This window comes from Corvus brachyrhynchos, unplaced genomic scaffold (genome assembly GCF_000691975.1).
Source record: "Corvus brachyrhynchos isolate BGI_N302 unplaced genomic scaffold, ASM69197v1 scaffold416, whole genome shotgun sequence".
In the NCBI taxonomy this organism is placed as follows: Eukaryota; Metazoa; Chordata; class Aves; order Passeriformes; family Corvidae; genus Corvus; species Corvus brachyrhynchos.
The window spans coordinates 1,705,740-1,723,787 of NW_008238439.1; the positions used below are offsets into that span (position 1 = coordinate 1,705,740).

Below are 18,048 nucleotides of genomic sequence, written 5' to 3' on the forward strand. Positions count from 1 at the left end.
GTTCCCGCCCCTGACCGCCGAGGCGCTCGGGGTACGCGGGGCGCCGGGGAAATGCCGCTCCCCCGGTTCTCCGCCGTCCCCCGCCTCACGGCCTGCCTGTCTCTCGCCCCCGGCAGGTTGGGAAAGGCGAGCTGAGGAAGATCCCTGTGCCGGCCAACAGGTACACGCCGCTTAAGGAGAACTGGATGAAGATATTCACGCCCATCGTGGAGCATCTGCAGCTTCAAATCAGGTTCAACTTGAAAACGAGAAATGTTGAGATCAAGGTAAGGGGAGCAACTCCTATTGCCTTCCCCGTTAACTGGAAGAGAAGGTTGTGTGCAGACCTTATAGCACCTTCCAGTATCTGAAGGGGCCTCCAAGGAAGCCGGAGAGGGGCTCTTTGTCAGGAACTGTAGAGGCAGGATAAGGAGTAATGTATACAGCGTGAAAGAGAAGTTTCGTTTGGATGTTAGGAAGAATTTTTTACTGTGAGAGTGGTGAGACACTGGTTGCCCAGGGATGCCCCAACCCTGGTAGTGTTCAAAGCCAAGCTGGATAAGGCCTTGAGCAGCCTGGTTTAGTGAGAGGTGTTCCTGCCCGTGGCAGGGGGGTTGGGACTAGATGATCTTACAGTCCACTCCAACCCCTTACCATTCTATGATTCTGCCTCCTGAAAAGCAGGGCCTTCTCATGGGTGTTCTTGGTCCACAGATTAAAAACTAGAGAAGTCATAAATCTTATATAATGCTTGGAAAAATGGAAACTGTGTGGTGTAATCTAGCAATTATTGCTTAGAACAAGTAGTTACTGCAAGTAAAACCCAAAAATACAAATCTGTTCCAGAAAGAGCCAGCAGAAGCTGGGGCGGTGTTCAATTTTTGTAGGAAAAAATTGTGTACTGTAGCATTAAGGAAGAATTTTTATCCATGTCTTAGATATGATTTTGTAATTCAGTATTTTCCAGCTATTTAAGGCTACCACAAACTTACCTGACAGAGAACAGTATCTTTTAAGGGGGCACTGAATCTTCTAGTGTCATTGTTTGTGGCAGATGATAAGGGCTCATAGTTTAATAGCATGTGATTTTTCTTCAGTGGGTTGCACTGGAATACCTTAGGGCACAGACACCAGTATAAACCTGTAAATCTTGTAGATGCTCATTCTTTATCCTTATTCCTCCTGAGGAATGTTCACACTAGGAGTTTTTAAGAGCATATCCAAAGTTTTGACATAAAACTTACTGTATTAGCAACGTTGACATGAAATCTTCCAATGTAATAGTGAAAATACAGACAACAACAGGAATTCTGCTTCCTAACCATGAAATGTTATCACAAGTTTGATGGCAGGAACTGGAGGAAAGGTGATAGAATTATCCCTTATTTACACTTCCTAAAAATAACTTCAGGGGAAAGGTAGGGAGGAGCAGAAACTCCTGCAGTTTCACTCAATAACTGTGCAGGAGAAAACCCTGGGATTTTAAAACCACTTTTTGATATGAAATGATGTCTGGTGAAAAGCAAGGTAGTTTTTTTCTTCATCAAGCTGATTTCATTTTGCCCATATCCATCATGAATCTAAAACTTTGAAATGAGTTTCATTCACCTGTTAAGGTATCTATCTGTCATTAGAATAACTCTCCTGCCATCATCATCCTTCTCTTTCTTCTGCTTTTTGCTGTTGCAGTTTAGTTTGTGTTGGTTTTGGGTTTTCTCCACCAAAAGGGTTTTCCTCAGTCAGTGGTGGTGTGGATTTTCAGCAGCTTCTTTCTTCTCTCCCCTCCAAGCAAAGGCTGATCTTTAAGTCCTGCTCCTAACTTGCCTGGTCTTAATTTGCAAACATAACTTCTTGTCTTGCAGACTTGTCAAGAGACAAAGGATCTCAGTGCTCTGACGAAAGCAGCTGATTTTGTGAAAGCCTTTATACTTGGGTTTCAAGTAGAGGTGAGTCTCCCAACAACCAGATGGTGAGATTGCTCCAGTTTGCTGACCTGTCCCTGACCTTTCTGCAAATTACAGTAAGAAATAAATAAAGAAAAATCCTGAGGTGGTTTTCTAGGAATTAATGTTTGAAATTGTGACTGGAGTAGACATCCAATTTCTTAAGATAATGCTGGATAAAAAAGCACATAATTAAAATTATGAAACAGAGGACATAGGTTGTGTGAGACAAGCATAAAGCAATAATCTCTCTGTGAGGTACTCTGCACAGGTGGAGACTGTTCATTTTGCTTAAGCTCAAGCCAATAACCTCCAGTCTGTGCAAAACTCATGGAATCACAGAATTAACTAGGTTGGAAAAGACCTTTGAGATCAAGTCCAACCTATGACTTCATCAACTAAACCATGGTACTGAGTGCCACATCCAGTCCTTTTTTAAAAAAACACCTCCAGGGATGGTGACTCCACCGCCTCCCTGGGTAGCCCATTCCAGTGCCCAATCACTCTTTCTGTGAAGAACTTCTTCCTAATATCCAGCCTAAACTTTGCCTGGTGCAGCTGAAGACTGCGTCCTCTTATCCTGTCACTGGTTGCCTGGGAGAAGAGACCGACCCCCACCTGGCTACACCCTCCTTTCAGCCAGTTGTAGTGAGTGATAAGGTCTCCCCTGAGCCTCCTTTTCTTCAGGCTGAGCCCCTCCACTCTCATAGGACTTTTGTTCCAGACCCTTCATCAGCCTTGTTGCCCTTCTCTGGATGCATTTGAGCATCTGAAAGTCTTTCTTAAATTGGGGTTCCCAAAATAGTACTGGACACAGTATTCAAGGTGTGGCTAACCAGTGCCAAGTACAGAAGAATGACTTCCCCAGTCCTGCTGGCCACACTGTTCCTGATGCAGGCCAGAATGCCATTGGCTTTCTTGGCCAAGTGGGCACACTGCTGGTTCATGTTCAGTCAGCTGTCAACTAGCACCCTCAGATCCTTTCTGTTTGGCCTCTGTCCAGCCATTCTGTCCCCAGCCTGTAGAGCTGCAGGGGGTTGTTGCAGCCAAAGTGGAGGACCCAGCAACTGGACTTACTAAACCTCCTATCATTGGATTTGATCCATCTATCGAGCCCGTCCCAGTCCCTCTGCAGAGCCCTCCTACCCTCCAGCAAATCAACACTTGCACCCAGCTTGGTGTCATCCAAAAATTTGCTAAAGGTGGACTCAATCCCCTCATCCAGATCATCAGTAGATACTAAGTAGGACTGGGCCTATTGGAGAAAACAAACCCACTTTTTGCAGTGTTGTAGGGGCTGCTCCTTGCTCTAGACCTGTACTGGATTCACTAGCACTGGGGAGGCAGGGCTGAATACAGGGGCATCCAAGCTGTGTAGGGTTTTCTAGATGGAAATACTTACACTGCTGCTGAAAAATGTGGATTTAACTTCAGCTATTATTTGATAGGTTATATGTATAAAGAGAACAGTAGCTTTCAACTGTGTGGTACTGGAACAAAATAACTTTGCTGATAACAGATCTCCTGCTCTTTTAGGATGCTCTTGCTCTCATCAGATTAGACGATCTTTTTCTAGAGTCATTTGAAGTTACAGATGGTGAGTATTTTCTGCTGCAGCATTCAAGAAGTCACATGTGCATCCTGCAAGTATGGGGTTTTTCTTCTTTCCCCCTGCTCCACTTGTATCACTTGCCCTCAAGGATCAGGAAAGCCAGAAACATCTAATTTTATGTAGTACTGGCACTCCTTGTAGTCCCCTGTAGAGCAGGATCTAAACCTGATCTCCTTTATTTCTACCAGTGTTAACTTTGTGCACTTTGACTCCACCAACATGAAGTGCAGTGCCTTCCTCTGCAGTTCTGAAGGAGACTTTCGGATGCCAGAAGCCCTAGGTCAGCACTGGATGCAGTGTGCACTACTAGTTAAAAAAAGCTGAAATCCAGACGGGTCTGTGTTGACCAGTGAAGTTGCTTTCGAAATACTTGGCTTGAGTTGTTTCCAGCAACTTGACCAAGGGAAGCACTGACGGGGATACACATCACTGCTGTTACCCTGGACATGCTATTCTCATTTCAGTCAAACCTTTGAAAGGAGATCACCTGTCAAGAGCAATAGGGAGAATAGCAGGGAAAGGCGGAAAAACCAAATTCACCATAGAAAATGTAACCAGGACACGCATCGTTCTTGCTGACGCGTAAGTACAGACTGACTTCCTCCTAGGCAAAGCACAACCCCTCAGCTAATCCATGCCCTCTGCCAGGAACAAAGATAACTTGAATTTTATGAAACTGTTGTAGAGTAGTAGTAAGAAAAAATATTTAGGAGAATATTTTAGTGAACACAAGTTATTTGACCTTCTGTTATGAGAATGACAGTGTCACCAGCACACGTAGAATTCAGTCATTCCCCATAGCATAAGAATTCTTCTTATGAAGAATCGGAAGTTGAACTCACCAATCCATCAATATTTTCCTCCTGAAGCTGCTACACTGTTAAATTTGCAAATGGTAACATCTATTTTAAAAGGATTTAGAAGAGCACAGGTCTTACATTGTAGGTTTTGTGGGTTTCGGTTGGGTTTTGTTTACAAGTGTAGAAAAGAAACTAGTACACCTATATGAAATTCCACATTCATCTCTAACCTCCAACTCTCTATTAACTGTAATCTCCTAAATTGCTTTCCGTTAACTACTGCTACTTTGCTTTTTACAGAAAAGTTCATATTTTGGGATCTTTTCAGAACATTAAAATGGCACGAACAGCAATTTGCAATCTAATTTTAGGTAAGTCCTTTTATCTAATCTTAACTACATACAGATCTTGCAGTTTGAGAAACTGCTTTGTGGCTCTCACCATCTTCCCTGGCCTGTCCACACCCACATTTGGAGCAAGTAGCTTGCTGGCAGTTGGCTTGTTGCTCTTAAGATAAAAATTTAGAGAAGCACAGAATCCAGGACTTGCTTTCTGGCTCCGAAACTCGCCACATTGCAGAAAGATGTTCTGCTTTTTTATTTAGTTACAGCATTCCCTAAGGGGTCTTGAAAGCCAAGAGGGCAAGCCACTCTGAAAGCAGAAGTTCAACTCTGCACTTGCAGTAAGACAGGGTGACTGACCTTGACTATCCTTCTCATCCTTTGGCTCAGTCCTCCACTTTTAACATAGGTGTGAGTGCAGCACATCCATTTTTGTGACAGATTATCTCATTTGCTGACTGGATTTGTGCCTTCTTCTGCAGGAAGTCCTCCATCCAAAGTTTATGGCAATATTAGGGCAGTGGCCAGCAGAGCAGCTGAGAGGTTCTGAGCTGCACCACCAAGGACTAGGGCTGGAAGTCCAGGTTCCTGGACACACAAGAAGCCCAGAGCTACAGAAGCCATCAGTTTTCTGGTAGATCTGGAAGCCCAGAAGAAAACCAGGACTGTTTGTGCAGTCTGACTGCCTTTGGACATGTGGTCTGATCTGAACATACCTAATGTTTCTGTCTAGTCATTAAAAGGTATTTTAAATTGTGTCTATATCAAAAGTACATGATTTTACTTGAACAGTCTCAAGCAAAAACCTGCTTCGTTATGGATTTTCTGAACATCAGACTTAAGAGGCCGCTTCTTCAGAAAGCCTTGGTGTTTAATGTCTTGAGTCTGAAGGAATTGGCAGAGCTAAGCATTTGTAACCACACATCATGGTTTAGTATCTTCCTGAAGAAAGGAGGATTCAACTGGAATAGAGTTCAATAGCAGGTTGTCCACTGAGTCTCTGCTGCTGCTGGAACAATGCATCACATGAAAAAAGGAAGCTGAAGAGGTAAATAATGTATTTGCACTGAATCCTGAATCTGCACATGTATAGATTCCTTAATTCCGAAAAATGATCTGTAAGGACAGCCTAGCAAAGCCAAGAGCCACCAGATTAAGTACTTTCCAGTGTACCGGAGTACCAACAACTGTAAGGACCTGTGTGTCCTCCTTAAAATGCTACATAAGTAGCATAATGCAACAAAAGTAGGGGGAGAAATTGCAAAGACCAGTTCCCAGTATGATTTAAAAATGGACCCTCCTAAACCTGCCAGCCAACCTTCTGTGAAGTGTCTTGCAAAATAATTCAGTTCAGGCTTGGGAACGAAAAGAAAAATTGAAATGAGATTATCAAACACATGGAAATTGAGTAAGCATTTAGGTCAGTGTCCAAGTTTCCAGAGCAGTACTTCACAGTATGGGATTATCACTGCAGCCAAATTGATTGAAGCCTTCAGTTGTCAACAGATTTTAAGACTTGCTGAGTTACCTAAACACACATTGTTTAGCAGTGTGAGCTATCCAGGGGTCAGCATGCCCATTCTGAGCAGCTCCAGGTGCACGCACCTGATCACTTATGTTTTCTGTTCATTGGCTGCTTATGTCATTTATTTCAATTAGCTTGAAAGATACGGGAGAGTGAGGCAAGAGCACACAAAATTAATGTTTATCCGAAATCAGGTGCATACCAACACTGACCCAAAGCAGCAGAAGGGAGAGGGCAGCACCCAGAAGGTCCAAACACCTGCACCCCCCCCAAAGAGCACAGCACAGAGCTGCTGTGAAGGGCATACCTGCGGCACGGAGGGCTGGTGTCATCAGCACAAGCCTCAGACCTTTTCCTGAGAAAGGAACTGCCTTTCATTCTCCACCTACATTAATGTTAAGGTGTGTTGGTTTGTTTTGTTTTTTAAACCACTTTCCACAGGGATTTCAAACAAAGTATGTTATCCACTTCGAACATTTGGCAAAGAGAACCAGATGTGCCTTTGAAGAACCTCAACATGTCTTGAAACACTGAAATAAATTCCGAAGTTTTCAGCAGACTGCACCCTGTAGTTTTTCAGTACATCTTAATAATCGAGGAGTGGACAAAGAAATATGAACAAGTTTTCTTCAGAGCAAGGTGCAGAGCTACTTTAAGGTGAACAGGAAAGGTACTGAGCACCCCAGTCAAGGTTCAAATATTTTATTTTGTATTCATACAGTATGAAGATTCTTATAGTTCCCACAACATATGATGTAGCATGCAGAGGAGAAACTAAACATTCAACATAAATCATTTTTCCCCACACAAACTAAAAAAAAAAAAACCTCATCCCTCCCCTTCCAGTCCCCCTAAGGAAATAACATTAGCACTAATTTCTATAATGCCAGCCAAGATATGCACAAGCAAGAAAAACTGAAAGCATTTGCTAAAATGTTTGTAACAAATACTTATGTACAAAAAATTCACAAAAGACTAATTCCCCCTTGAAGCAGAGCACATGGCAGTTGACACTGGAACAGATGCAACCACTGGCTGGGATTATAAACCACGTACTGATCCAGAGGAAGAAAAAAGTTACATGTAGTGGAGATTTTTGTTTTGAACATTAACATTTACCGAAGTTTGGCAACATTATCTTTTTAATTATGCAAATTATGTAAACAAGAGGAACATTTCAAATTGATCTACATGCAAAACTTCATGTCATGCAAGGACACTAAGCACCTGGATTTCTCTCTCACAGACAGAGCCCATGATGTGCAGCACTCAGTTGAAGGAACAGCTATGGCAGACAGGTGCTCAATTGAAGAGGTTCAGACAACCTGCACTTTCCACTGCTCATTATAAAACAATTTTTTTTAAATAGAAAAACTACTATACAGGAAAGATGTACTGTCCTAAAAAATCTAGCAAATGTTTTTCTTCCAGCCAATAGTACCACTGCAGAAAAGGGAAGGGATGATATAAAGTTGTAAAACATGGCTCGCTACTTTTATATCACACAAATATATCAAGTTACCTTCCATTACAAATTATGATATGGACAAATCTAGAAAAGAAAAAAAAATTCTCCAGGAAAAGAACTGGAGAACCACAAGAGGTATAAATTTAGATAGTGTGAAGTTTTCCTCCTCTATGGCATAGGTTAACAAGATTTCCCCCCTGTATGAATCATATATACATATATATATAAAATATTACCAGTTATTTAGCTACCTGTAGTATTTTTTAAATGCAGGGGGGAAAACTATCATGGTTGAAACAACAGAATTTAAGTGGCAAGAACATTTTATAATCTTAAGTACTGTATAAAATAAGTAGATGGGAATTCTGCACAGTTATGTTGATCCTAATTTCATTAAGCTAAGCACAAGAGAAAATCATGAATGCGTCTACCACCTTAAGCAGCTGTATCTAAACTGAACCCAGAACAGCAGAGTTGTCTTGGCTTCAGGACAGCTGTAAATGCTCCCAGTTCCTGGGTGACAGAATCTAACAGCCATCAAAGCATTCCGCAGTCACTATATGCACAGGAGGACTAGTTCTTGGCAGTAGCATTAAACTATATTCTCATATCAAGTAGAACTGTACTAAGTTATTTAGCAAAGAGACACAGTCCCTGGTAATATATTAACAGGTATAAATAAATTTAGTCTCCCGTGTTACAAAAAAAAAGTAATTAAGGTGATTTAATAAGAAGCAATGCTTTGTCAGCCATTCAATATATAGAAACATCTGAACAGTCACAGGAAAGGAAAAGAGTTGACCTAAGACCCAGTTAAAATTTTACATTCTTCTACTATATATATAAAACTGTGTGAAATAAAAGTAAGGATGTATATCCATATATTGAACTGTTAATATTCTGCTTGGCACTTTGTACTCTAGTTTTGTTTCTGAATCAAGTATATTAAATTAAAGCCCACCTAGCTACTACATATAGAAAGCTACATATATATCTATATATAAATACACACACACATATATATATATAGATAGATATTTCCTTGTTATAAAAGATGAAGAAAAATAAATTAAAAAGCCAACCCCTTCCCTTTCTCCGCCACACTGATATGCTCTTTCCATCTTTGCTGTCCTTCAGACTTTAAAGTGCTACACTGAGTTATTGAGAGAATAAAAGTTCAATAACACTTAGTTGGCTTCATGAGGCTCATGTTGGAAAATGTGGCTTCACAGAGAAAAATACTTCCATTTAAATACACAGAGAGCATTGCTGGACGTCTGGAGCAGATCTTCAGAGATGGAGAAGAAAGCAAAAGTGTTGGGTGGTGCCCTACAGAGTCACACATCTACGACCATCTTTTTGTGGATATCTAGGCCTCCTACAACCTGGGAGAAAAATAAGGTTCAGAAAGATGAGAACTGAAAGTTAGCAAGGTACAAAGAACACATTCAATAGATGCATTGAGGTCAACCATAAAATAAAGGCAGTACCTTCCCTCCAAACTGATTTACGTTTTACAAGTACTGTGAGAGATAAAATTAATTATGTACAAACCAAGGTAGTTCAATATTAGTACAATTACACACTCAAGGGCCTGAAAACCAGTGCAAATAACACAATTTTGGCATTCCTCTCCATCTCTTATTATGGCCTTGCAGTATGTTTGTGCACGTTAAATAAAATGGTGACTTCGAAACCACCCTGTAAAACTGTGAACCTTCCCAGGAGAAGGAAAGGGCCTTAGGAACAGCAGCAGGATTTCATACAGAACTGCACACACCCAGAAAAGAATTACCAGTGTTCACAGGTGTGTGATCCATGCAGAACAGAAGGCAAAGGAAAGCTGCCATGTACAGAGGAGCGTTTGATAATGCAGGAACAAAATTCAATGGCCAAATGGTATTTGCCAAAGACAACAAATGAAAAAGCATTTTTGTAGATGCACAGGACAAGATTCAGAGAGGGTAAAATGCAAGAAAAAGGGTAAAAGGTTTTAGAACTGGAAAGTGTCCTGTCAGGAGGTCAACAAAAACTTAAGAAATTAAAAGAAAGGAAAAGGAAAATCCATCAGTAGCACATGACAGGAAACCTGGGCAGAAGCCCAAGGACAAAAGAAGATGCAACATCACATTTGATGGATGGCAAAGATGACAGCCCAGTGCAAGAAATAAACAAGTAATGCACTAAATCCAGGCATTTGCAGGCTGTAGCTCTGACTCCTTTGCAGATGAAGTTTTTTTTACATGATGTCACAAAAATAATTAAACTTAAAAAAAAAAAAAAAATCCCCGAAATGCAAACAATAGAACCTTTTCACTTTAGTAGTTGGCGGGATGGCAGATTTCCACCACCCACCCTCCCCCCCGCCTTCTTTTTTTTAGAATTCACATATTTTTTTGAGTATGAACAAGTTATGTTTGAACTGAACTTGTAAATTCAAAGATTAGGGAAAATAAAGCAATGCCCAAACCATGCTATCAAGCGTATCTTCCTTAATATACTGTTTAAAAGCTGATGCATAAACACTCATTATTTCAATTTTCAAAGTTTCAAGATTCAATGTGTCATTTACTTTTTTTGAGAAAAGAATTTAAAACTTGCTGTCAACTAATTAAATAAATATACCACATGGGTTGAAATCAATCCCTTCAAGCATTAAATGCTACATTTAAGCATTCTGTTCTAAGTTCTTAAAACGTGCCTTTTAACTGTTTACTCTTTTTCCAGAGCAGCACTTGAGAGGCTATTTTTTTCTCTCTGTAAATGACAAAAGTTTTCTTTAGAAGTTACTTACAGCACAGAATTCTTCAAAGGATATTCTTCCATCACCATCCTTATCTGCATTAATTATGGTTTTATCTACAATTTGCTGTAACTGAGTGTCTTTGAGATTGTTCCCAACCATCATCTTCAGCACCTGGAAGAGCTCTCCATTTGAGATATAACCATCTTTGTCCATATCATAAATGCGAAAAGCAACTGCAGAAGTAAAAAAAAAAAAAAAAAAAAAAAAATCAAAGATAAATAAACCAACCATTTAGTAGCAACTGTGGTTGGAAAAGAATATATACTCACTTTAGAAAATGTCTTAGCACCAGCAGTAAGAGAATTCTATAAACACCAAAAAAGAAAGTCTTCCCCACCACAAGTAAGGCACCCAGGCAGCAAACAAATTACATCTTCCAGGAAACAGATGACTCAAAATCTGGTTACTTTGCTGCAAACAACTTGGCATCAAGACTGAATTTACTTTTAAACATTTGAATCTTAGTTATTGGAAGCTACATCCATAACCAAACCTGTCTCTTTTCTAGTCCAAAAGCCTGAGTCTGGAGATGCAGTTCTGAAACTAGAATTTAATGCTTTTCTACTGTAATAGCAAAGAATTGAGTATTGTTCTTAGGCCCTGTAAGTTCACAAACTATGCAGCAAGCTGTTCTTAAATGAATTTACTTTTTTAAAAAACAGAAAGCAACTGAAATTCTTCAGAAAGCAACCAACGTCCTCCAACCTTCCCAGCAGAAAAGAGTGCTGACAAATTTTCACACAAATAAATGACAAAATGTGCAAAAAGCTTACAATCTACTTTCATTATTTTCCACTTTACATTCCATTTTACAACAATCTGGATTTGTCAATTTCTTAACTTACAAAAGTATATTTTTGAGGATCAGAAAATTTTTGTTAAGGAAAAATCAAAATACTTACACCTCAACTTCTGTTCTTTATCTCCTTTGACACTGAACTGGGAGACTCCTTCTATGAATTCTAATTAATGCAAGGAAAACATGTACAAGAAAGTGTATTTTTTAATAAACAAAGAAGTCAACATTCAGAAAATTTTAGAAATTGTAAGAAGAATCTAAATTATTCTCAAATTTTTAAAATATTGCCTACCTTGTGACACATAAATGTCTGTGTACTTTGATATTTTAACGTTCTTCAGTGGGAGGAACCCCAAATCCAATGCAGCACTCACTAAACAGACTTGGTCACACCAGGATTTAAGTAATTTTGTTGCTGGACCTTCACAAGAACCTGACAGAAAGCTCTAAGATCTTTACTAAAGCTACTCCAGTTGGGACTCTAATTGTACAACTCCTCTCAATGTTACAAATGTTCTCAATTTAAAGAATTACATTGAAACTGAAAACTGCTTTTAAAGAAATACCAAAATAGTATTTTTCTATAAAAGAAAATTGATTTTGCCAACTTCCTGTTCCCTCCCAAGAGGAACAGCCCTCGATAACTGTATTAATCACAGCTCAACGTCACAGACAACATGATCCTCATTGTTCATGACTACCTATTTTTTACAAGGGAATTTTGAATAGTTCCATGCAACCATTACTGCTTTCAATCAAAACTCAACATTCTGGTTATACTGTAGCTATCCCTACAGAAATTTAAGGGGTTTTCCAAAGGTTAGCAGCTCTTGTATATTAATACCTTATCTAAAATGTCACCCTGTCAGTATACATAAAATTCAAGTACTTTCTCCAGTTTAAAAAAAAAATGCAAGAAAAATCAGTATTTCTTAGCTCTATTTAGTAGTGTATTTGCTCCAATAGTAACAGAAATTGTATCTTAACTTCTACAAGGCACACACATCCACCTGATCCATTTCACGTCACCTTCTCTAGTCATAAGCAACAAGAAATACTAAGTATTTTGTATTTGAACAGAACTTGTACAAGTGCAGTACTTGAAGAGAAGTTACAAACATTATCACTTCTAAGGGTCAGAGACTGTTTAAAGATGAACTAGTAATGAAGATAATAACCTGCTGGCCCTTTTAATCATGAATATTTAAAATCAGTCTAAAATTTTCAGAAATGTACTAAATCGAATCTTCTAGGTTGTTTGGATTTTTTTTCTTCAAGTGTCAATCTAAGATCTACCTAAAAAGAATCCCATAAAAGAAGTACCAACAGAAAAACCTGAGCTCCTTTCTATTTTCTAAATACTCCAACAAAGGACAGATTTTATTTGGGTATTTGGATAAATACAACTTATGCAGAAACACACCACTTAGCCTACCCCGCTTTCTTCAGTCTCTCCTCAGCATCAAAATGAAGAGTCTAAATTGGTGTACTTTAAGAGATACTCAGTGAGTAGTCCTCAGTCACATGACCTTAAAAGCTATTACTAAACAATTTGCTCTTTTAAACATTTCACTCAGAAGTGCCTTAATGCACCAGAGAAACTAGTTTTACTGGTATTTAGTTTCACTAGGAATTAGCACCTTATTTTCATTAACAAATCTTCTTCAACTTTCCTCTTTCTGATGAAGAAAAATATGAATTCTAAAGCTCCAGGAATTCTGAAGTACCACCACCTGTCACAAAACACTGTGCCTTACCTTTGAAATCCACTTCTCCATTGCCATCTGTGTCAAATATATCTATTACTCGCTGTACTAACGGGTTCTGTTGCAATTCAGGTAAAGACATGAACTCTTCCACGCTCAGAGAACCAGAGTTGTCCAAATCAAGCTTCTTAAATCTCTTTCCTAGTCGTTTTATCTCATCAGCATCAACTGTAATGAAAAACAACCCCATACTTATTCTCAGAAAGGCTTCAGTAAACCCTTTGCCGTTAAACACAAGGCACATTTAATTGCTTTCCTACAAGATTTTCTCCTACTTTATTATAACTATTAAATACCTATAAAGATAACATGAAATTCTGACGACAAACACAATTTTATTTTAAATAAGACTTACCTTTTTTCCTCCCTGCACCTGCCATGATGCAGTTAGCCTTGTGACTCACTGAATATCACATGCTGACACAACATTTTGAAGGATTGAGGATGCTTAGCTAGTTAGTTCTTAGTCAGATGGCTCTTACAAATACCAGGTACGAAGAAATTAAGGAAGAGACCAAGTGTTCTTTGAAGGAGCTAGCATTATGTTTACACTAGACTAACATAGTATGTTAGAAAGACAATTATATCCAAGTTATTAGCAAAACTAGTGCCCTTCAGCACAGCAAACATGAGACCTCCTGGGATATGTGTCAAGTTAAGCAGGTTAAGAGTCCTACTGTTTACCAGTTATCTCTCACCTACTCAAAACATCCCTCTGACTGACCTAAGATCATTTTTCCTCTTCATCACAAACAGGAAATAGGCACACCTGTAGCCCCGACCTGCATACAGCTTTTTTTTTTTTGTCCCAGAAATTAAAGTAGGTTTAGGTTCTGCAGCAGCACCTCTTCATCTAATCTCTTCAAATTTATAGAGAATCTCAATTAAACATCTGATTATGCCAGGAATAGACTAAATCTGTTAATCCATAAAAACAATTACAAGAAATCTTGTACTTTGCTACTGCTGAAAAGCTTGAAAAAATTTCCCCATAATAACCTGAAAATACCCTGTCAGCAACTTCATTTACAAGACCCAAGTTTGTTCACATGCTGCTCACCATTTTTGGCTGTGAAGGAGGAACTGAGGTTCTTAGGAAGCCTAGAAGGAGCCCAGCACAGAGCAAACCACAGCAAACATACCTTGCAGAACCTGACGCTGGCAAATTCCCCGTACCAACCTTAACATGAGCAGCTTCTTCAATGTTTCTTAGCTCCATTTAGTAGTGTATTTGCTCCAATAGTAACAGAAATTGTATCTTAACTTCTACAAGGCACACACATCCACCTGATCCATTTCACATTAATACCTTCTTAGGTTTTTGTAAAAGTGCAGCATAAAACCACACAGCTCTGAGTCTTTTGATGTTTTGAAATTGCAGCCAACTCAAGGACCTGATCCTCTACCAACAGTAATGAACTTCCACTTCAATTCCTTGATATCCTTGTCTAAAATCCAATGAGACACAGAGTCCTCAGAACTGTACTATTTCAGAACGAAAGACAGAGCCTGCCAGAACTCCAAAGGCACAAGATGATTTTCTGTCAAGACTTATTTTTTCTGAATGGTAAATTCTGACATTCTGCAGTTAGTCTGTCTCGGTTAGTCAGTTACGGCTTGCAACCGCAGAGGCAAAGGGCAAAAAACAGTCTCCAGTCCCAGAATAATCTTCTCTTTGCTGTGCCAGAAAGTGATGGACCTGATTCTCCCTCTAGGACCATAGAAGTAAGACTAAACATAATCTGCTTTCCTCAGTTGCTAGTAAGCAGTGTGGTATTTCACGTAATTAATCTCTCGATTGCAGTGAAATATTCCTTTTACCCCCAGTTTCTGCAGAAGCCTTGAACAAGACTGGAGATGTGCCCTGAACAGTATGACACCACAGCAATGGCAGGAGCACACTGCACAGCTACCCAAGAACCCCTCCAGATGACACAGCAGGAGATGTAGATGTAGAACATCATCATGTGACTAAATGAAGACAGTATTAAAAATGAATGGCAAAACAGAGCTCCTCGGGCAATTTTATGAGTCCATCAGCACAAAATGCTGCTTCTCACCAACACACTGAAGGTATTTGCCAACTTTTGCTTCTGCACACAGAAACTCTTTTGCTTCCATTCTTCCTCACTCCCAGTCCTGCCAGTGGACAATTACTGGGCCCACCCCAGTTTAATGTAAAGATAGCACGTTGGCAAGCTGCAAATGTGGAAAATTCATTTTTAGTGCAAGCTCTACTTGCAACTCACATAGAAGGAGTTGATATCCTCAAAGAATTCTCACCACACAAGCATTTGAAAAAGCATAAAAATATTAAGGGTGGCTTATCACACTACCTACATAAGCACATTTTCCCTTGTAAAATAAGTGTATGAATAGACATAATTTATACCCGTATTACTTCACTTTAAAACAACTAAACAGCAAATTGAAAGTAGTATCTATGGTGTATATAATGCACTGCCAGTTTCTTACAGATCAGTGGAATCTCACTTCCAATATTAATAGAAAGACTAATCTTTCCATTTTGGTGAGTTCTCAGGCCTCCTAAGCAACCTGAAATACTTCCTAGTTCTGCAGTTTCACAAAATCAAAATGGAGAAAAATGATAGCAGCATTAACACAGCTGGATCTCGTCTCCCTTGCCACAAAAATGAATGAGTTAAGGAACTGCAAGTTCTATAACATTTCTAAGTAACATGTAAAAAACTGCTAAGTACCAAAACACAGCGATGACATCTTCACAAATTAGGACGTAAACACAGAGCTGCCTGAAGCAGGACTACAGACCTCTGATCATTAGGTAACATCATTTTCTCACAACCCAGAGGTCGCATTAAAGAAAGTCTTATTTCATTACTTCAGTTCCATTTCCTGGTGTGGGAGCTCAAGTCCATGCTATTTTTTCCTCACAAATATATGAGCAAAGACTGAAAAGTGACACCCAGAGTTCTGTTAGTGTTCTGCTACAAAGTGGAGCTAATTACCACATACACGAGTCACACACACGCTGCTACACAGCTTAAATTGGCACAAGCTGGCACAAAAGACAGACAAGACCAACTCTGCCATTGCAGAGAGACAAGACCTCCCACACAAGATGTGCTAAGAAAACAAACTTTGTCACAAAGGTATTTTATCTCAAGTTAATGTATCTCTAGCAGGAACTACCAATATGAACTATAAAAAGAACATGTTCTTGAGGCACTCGGAAATTGATCCACTGGACACAGTATTAACAAGCAATGCTGCTCTGCCATCGTCTGCTCGGCACAAGAACCACTGCCGGGTTAGCTAGCCTCGCATTTATAGTTAACAAGATCCTGAAATTTACAAACTAGCAAGTGTAAGAGAAGAAATTTGTTTTGTTTTCAAGATTGTACAAGGAGGTCAAGATTATGGATGATAAAGATAAGAATCAGATCACAGGAAGGGGAGGAGGTTGCAGAGGCATGTAAGAATATTTCTCAAGAATGTTAGCGTTTTGCTGAACTGTAACAAAGCAACAGCTGCCTCAATTATGAAATTAAGGAGTCCTGATACTTTAAAAATGTTAATTACTCTTTCTCCACATATACACACATCCCATTTCATAGCTCATACCACCTCAACTCCAATGCACAGTCCAGGTAAAAGTATCTAGCAGCAGTTTCTACTAGAAATAGGATTACAAATTTCTCATTCCAAACAGTGAAACATTCAAGCAGAGGGTTTGCCTGCACTGGAGATCTGAGAGAGGTTCTTTCCTTGAGGGGAGAAAAAAAACCAAGTCAAAGAACAGTACTGAAAAAAATCAGTATCTCTGCCAAAAGCTGACCAAATAGTGAACTCTTCCAATGTTTTGTTTCTGGCAATTGATAATCCGTGAATGACAGCTCCTGGAGGAGAAAATAATGAAAAAGCAAAGTAGATGCAGGACTAAGAAAATTTCCTTTAATAGTTCCTGAGCATAAAAACCTCTGTTCCTAATGAACATAACTGGATAAACATCTGGAGACCACTGTGTTCACAACTGACTGTATGAGATTTCATATCAGAATCTCATTATTTTTCCTTAAATATATTGCCATGAAATCCCTTCCACAAGCTGAATTTTAAAAAGCTTATACACTTGAAAAAAATTTGTATTTGAGTAGCATCTCTGTCTTCATAGAACAGCCTGAAGAAGTAAGAATATAAATATAAAATAAGGGATGAATACATTACAGTATAAAATGGCTTCAATTTGCATACCTTCTATCTATTCTTTCTTCAGTTCGCAGTCTTCATTTCTGGCGACTCTCCCGCCTAAGCTGAATTAACCTAAAAACTGTGTAGGTCTTCTGGGGTTTAATGTTTGTTTCTTTGTTCTCCTTTGGATTTTTTTAAAGGAAAACATCATACATTTATGTGTAACAGCAATTTCAATAATATCTTATCCATTTTTTGTTGACATTATCTCCAAGAACGCACACATACAACAGTTCCCATCCAAGATGGATGTTCCCATTTTTTACAAGACCTTTATTTTCCTTGTCCTTATCAACAGACTTTCTTAAAATTCCACATAGCTCTCACTGAAGAACAGAGCACTAAATTAAATTTTTAGTGTCTGAACAAAATATGACTTTGCGCCCACGCAAACTTTCTTAAGTACTGCTGGAAATGCAAGGCACAAGATAGTTCAGATCAAGGGAAAGCTTCTGAGCTGAAAGGACTGATGGTGGCAGTAGCAGACAGAATTTTAGAAGACCAGCTCAGGAGACCAGGACAAATAAAAACATTAGGAAATCTAGGAAGTCCAAGTTCACAGTAGTGTAAAAAGGGTGATACCACCACTGAGGAAAATCAGGAGGACTGAGCTTTGTTCACACTGTTTGAGGCACAGTTTGCCTGTGACTCATCACCACATTCTGAGCAACCCTGAGCATTCCTCTACCTCAGATCCGAATTAGCCTTTTTAGTGCTGTGCTCCCCAGATGACAGGGGGCTCTGCTCTGTGCTTCCTATGCTTTTCAGCAGAATCAGAC

The 18,048-nt window shown here is 39.3% G+C and overlaps 2 protein-coding genes across 4 annotated transcripts in view; one reads left to right on the forward strand and one right to left on the reverse strand.

Moving 5' to 3' along the window:
• Position 1: 1 nt before the first annotated feature.
• PNO1 (partner of NOB1 homolog) lies at positions 2 to 6,757 on the forward strand (the record flags this gene model as incomplete). The annotated part of the gene is made up of 7 exons (XM_008635451.2): positions 2 to 31; positions 117 to 266; positions 1,842 to 1,925; positions 3,459 to 3,519; positions 3,999 to 4,116; positions 4,635 to 4,705; positions 5,158 to 6,757. Coding segments are annotated over 7 exons (582 nt in total), but the record flags the coding sequence as incomplete, so codon positions are not given.
• Positions 6,758 to 6,886: 129 nt separating this feature from the next.
• Positions 6,887 to 18,048, reverse strand: part of PPP3R1 (protein phosphatase 3 regulatory subunit B, alpha) — a 38,437-nt gene continuing 27,275 nt past the window's right edge. For all 3 annotated transcript variants that reach the window (XM_017736530.1, XM_008635452.2, XM_017736531.1), the window contains 4 exons: positions 13,031 to 13,207; positions 11,377 to 11,436; positions 10,463 to 10,647; positions 6,887 to 9,053 (listed from right to left, as the gene is read on the reverse strand). In XM_017736530.1, coding sequence (XP_017592019.1) covers positions 9,006 to 9,053; positions 10,463 to 10,647; positions 11,377 to 11,436; positions 13,031 to 13,207 — 470 coding nt within the window. In that variant the 3' untranslated portion in view covers positions 6,887 to 9,005. The remainder of the gene's footprint in view (positions 9,054 to 10,462; positions 10,648 to 11,376; positions 11,437 to 13,030; positions 13,208 to 18,048) is intronic.